At 35.8% G+C, this 4445-nt stretch overlaps 1 protein-coding gene across 1 annotated transcript in view; it reads left to right on the plus strand.

Moving 5' to 3' along the window:
- Positions 1-4445, plus strand: part of LOC107662669 (transmembrane protein 39A-like) — a gene marked incomplete at its 5' end in the record, with an annotated part of 31661 nt that extends 27216 nt beyond the window's left edge. Inside the window, one exon of the mRNA XM_016452748.1 lies at positions 2964-4445. Within this exon, the coding sequence (XP_016308234.1) occupies positions 2964-3200 (237 nt within the window). The remainder of the gene's footprint in view (positions 1-2963) is intronic.

Raw genomic sequence — 4445 nt, forward strand, 5'->3', positions numbered from 1 at the left:
AAAACTTTTTTTTTTTTGTATAAAATCAATTAATTGGAGATGCTTTTGATTATTAAAATGTAATGGAACCATTAAAATGGAATCCAGAAAATAATGGAAAACAGAATTTGGTAAAGATGGTAAAGATAAACTCAATTAATTAGACAGGCTTTTTGATTAATAAAATTTAATTTAACCATTAAAACAGTTAAAACAGAATTGAAATGGGGAAAAAAAATGGAATCTGGAAACATAAAAACGGAAAAAAAAAAATTTTTAAAAATTAAACGGAATTTGTGAAAAGTAAAACGGATTTCATAGTGCCCGAACTGTGTGTTATTGTAAAGAAAAGATATTAAACCAGTGGTTCCCAACCTTTTTGACTCCAAGGCCCCTAATTGTCCAAGACCTGAATCGAGACTATGATATTAGCACTTCTGATGTAATGACAAAGCTGCTTTTTGTCGAACTTTATTTATATGCATATAATAAATATAATAAATATAGTGGCAATATTCAAATAATCAAATAAAATCATTTGAAATAATTAATTAAATTCCTTATTTTTCCCCATAATATGTTTTCCCATCATTCCTGATTTTAAGTTTTTCTTTTAAATAATTTGGATTCACAAATACCAATTTACTGTATGTCCACTATATAATTTTTCATGACTTCGTAAGATTTTATTAAATTCCATGACTTTTCCAGGTCTAGAAATCACAATTTTAAAATTCCATATCCAGGTCTGGTTCTTAAATAATAGTTCTAAATAAATTCATTAATGAAATTAAATAAAAAAAGATGTCTCTTTGTGTCTAGATTTTTAGCTGTTTTAGCTCATTTTAAAGCTGTTTTTGTCTTATTTAACAATTTTAAGCCATCTTGTGGCCCCCTTTGAAGTGTGCTGAGGCCTCCTGATTCAGAACCACTGCTTTAAACATCCTCTCACCTTACATTTGGGTTTACTGAAAATTAAGTCCGATTTTTTTTTCAATATATCCACTGTTACTCGGAGCATATAGATTTTTGTGTGAATTTGAAGGCTGACTCAGCACTGTCACTATAATGAACTGAATCCATAGTAGAATACTGACAAAAATGCAGGGCTCAACATTAAGGACAGCCCGCTGGCCCAGAACCAGTGTGAGAGAGTTTCGGACTGATTGACTTGAACTTGACTTGTGCATCAAAATTTTGTACCTTGTATAGCGAGCAAAATGAAGTCGAGGATTTTTAAAAATCGAATAGTCGAATAAAATGGACGAATCGTGACAGCCCTAGTTCAAATGGTGCGTGTGTAGTAGCAGAATATGGCTATTTCTAAAGCATGCAGTGCCATCTGCTGTTAAAAACTAAGCTCAGAATCGATTCAAGAGAGAATTGCGATGCCTTCAGAAAATCTCAGAATCAATGCAGAATAATTTCTAGATATGCGATGCATAGATTTATTGTCCCAGCCCTATAGTTCACCCAAAAATGAAAATTCTGTCATTATGTCGTTCCAAACCCGTAAGTTCTTTGTTCATCTTCAGAACACACATAAAGATATTTTTGATGAAATCCGAGAGCTTTCTGACACTCCATAAACAGCAAGGGTCCTACCACGGTCAAGGCACAGAAACGTAGTAAGGACATCGTTAAAACGGTCCATGTGACATCATTGGTACAACCGTAATTTTACGAAGCTAAGAGAATCCTTTTTGTGCTCAAAGAAAACAAACAACAACGTTATTCAACAAATCATGCAGATGGATTATCAGACAATACATTATGTGATAAAACATCTGTATTAATAAATAGAAAAGGGTTTGTCTGTTACTCTGCTGTCATTAGATCAGGGTTCCTCAGATCCGGTTCTGCAAAGTTCAGCTCAAAACCTGATTCACATACCTGTAATTTTCTAGTAACTCTGAAAGAGCTTGATTAGCTTAATATGGTGTGTTTGATTAGGGTTGGATTTAAACTCTGCATGGCTGGATTTGAGGAACCCTGTTTAGAGTTTAGATCACTTGTTCCCAACCATGTTCCAACCTTGCACATTTTGCATTTCTCCTTTGTGTGACACACATTTCAGGTCTTGGAGTCTCTTAACACTAGAACCGCCAGAGGTTGCTGTATACCTAAAAGCGCCAGCGGGTAAATTTTGCCCACGCACATGGCAACTGTATTTATATGGTTAAAGAACATATTATTTCACTGTATTATGCTACTGTCTTCACAAAGAAGTGTCTAGAGTAATGCAATGATTGTCTAGCCATCAACTATATTTGTATCCTGTTGTTTTATGTTCAAGACTTTTTAATGCAAGGTATTTATTAATTTGTTTAGTTACATAATTTATAATTTGAATAAGAGAACAACACCATTAAACTTTGGGTAATCAAAGTAATCAAAGGTAATAAAAAAAAAGTTTTAATTCAACACAGTAGTGAACAATAAACGATATGGCAAGACAAAAATTTAATAATTAAACCAAAGTTTGACCAATTAGAGTAACGTGAGGCTAAAACATGTAAATATGATATCTGGATCACTGTCAGATGAGCCGTCAGATGCTGAGCCGACCCAGGACGCATAACTTACCATCAGACACTCATGGCATTTAGTGTTTCAAATACCTACCTTCCATAAATCACCTTTTTTTTTGTCATTTTGACTTTATTTATGAAACTCATAACCACTTAATCAGTGAGTGAAAGGCGTTGCCTAGAAATGTACAATGTTAAAACATAAGCAGCAAGAAAATTACAGCGCGAAAATACATGCATTATATAGCGGGTTCCAGAAACATGGCTGGGAACCACTGGTTTTGATGATGAACTGATGTTAGTTGAGTGACGATGAGAGTTTTGATCATGTGTTGTGTTAGCCATCGGCACTGTCTTTATTTACTGATCTTAAGTTCCCCAAGCTCTGCTGATCATACTGCGATGTGTTCGCTGCCCATGTGATTGATGCTGATTTTGTTTTCTTCTGTGTAGTTTCTGTTCCATAAGCCGCTGCGGATCTTGAACCTTCTCATCGGGATTGAGTCAAGCGTGATACTGTATCAGCTTTACTCACTGCTGCGCTCAGAGCGCTGGAACCACACGCTCTCACTGGGCCTTATCCTCTTCTGCAACTATTACGTGCTGTTCAAGCTGCTGCGGGACCGTATCGTGCTGGGTAAGGCGTATTCGTACCCGCTCGGCAGCAGCGGTCTGGGCATTAAGTTATAGTGAAACCGAGCAAGGAGATAAAGCCAGATCCCTGAGACAATATTGAGTCAGGGAGAGACTGAGAACTTCTATTGCTTTTGATACAGTCTATTTTCATGCAACGTTTGTATCTATTTAATAAAATATTTTATTTTGTATACTGTTACACACAACAAGAAGACGGGCATTACCTTTACGACACACTTGTCATATCCTTTTGTAGCCCGCATCTCACATGACGTCCAAATTCAGCTAAAGATTGAAAAGAAAAAGAACTGGAAGAGCTAATGCCAACCAATCATGACGAAGGACTGGAAAGTCCAGTTCATTGAGTGCTGTTTGATCATTTCCACTGTTACTGTGTTTTACGATTATTATCTGTTCATAGTATATTTGTGTCCACTTTGTTTCAATCAAACTTTGTAGAAAAACAGCACCGACAGGATCTATTTTTAAAGCTTGAGTGATTAGCATCCTTATTTTCTTTTCATGTTCACTCTGTGCCAACTCCCAAGGGGCCATGGGCAATTGGAGTGGGTGTGGCTAATGTGCTCTGGGCAGAGCCTGTGGACTGTCAGATTTGCAGTATTTTACAAAACAGCTTTGTTTCAAAGTACAGATGACATCTGGAATAAAAGACAAAAACCACTCAAGTGCCCATTTTTCTCAGATCTGTTAGTGGATCATCGTTACCACGAAAACTGTCATGAAATATCTGGTCTTATCTCACCCGAAGATAAAAATAAGAAATGATCAAGATAATTAAACCATTAAGATTTTCTTTACATTATCACAGTATATTTGTTTTTCATATTAGAGTAATAAGAATTTGAGGGGTGCTACATGTGAAAGTGCCAAAAGCCTTAAAAATAAGCTCCATTTTCTTATGATGTTCAGGTGAAATATGAGCTAGACATGTTCTCCACATGCCTTTTTAAAAAGAAATAATTGTATATTACACGCATTGTCTAATCTGAGCTGTTCCTGCAGCCATTTCTCATTCATGACTGGTACTTTTATTTTTTGCAAAAGCTTTTAATGTGTTGTGCATAACAGTGGGCATTAAAATTCTCAAAATTATTTGTGCCAATGAATGAATAAATGTCAAAAGTGCCGATCAGGAGCTGATCCACTCATGTCTTTTGATTTACAGTGTGCATGGATGTGTAGAACTGTCTATGACCACTAGAGGGAAACAAATGCCTGTAAAAGCAGTATCTCATACAGTAGTTCTCAGACATAGCAATGCTTGACATTTCCACATAA

This window comes from Sinocyclocheilus anshuiensis, unplaced genomic scaffold, assembly GCF_001515605.1.
Source record: "Sinocyclocheilus anshuiensis isolate Anshui unplaced genomic scaffold, SAMN03320099.WGS_v1.1 scaffold1787, whole genome shotgun sequence".
Classification (NCBI taxonomy): Eukaryota; Metazoa; Chordata; class Actinopteri; order Cypriniformes; family Cyprinidae; genus Sinocyclocheilus; species Sinocyclocheilus anshuiensis.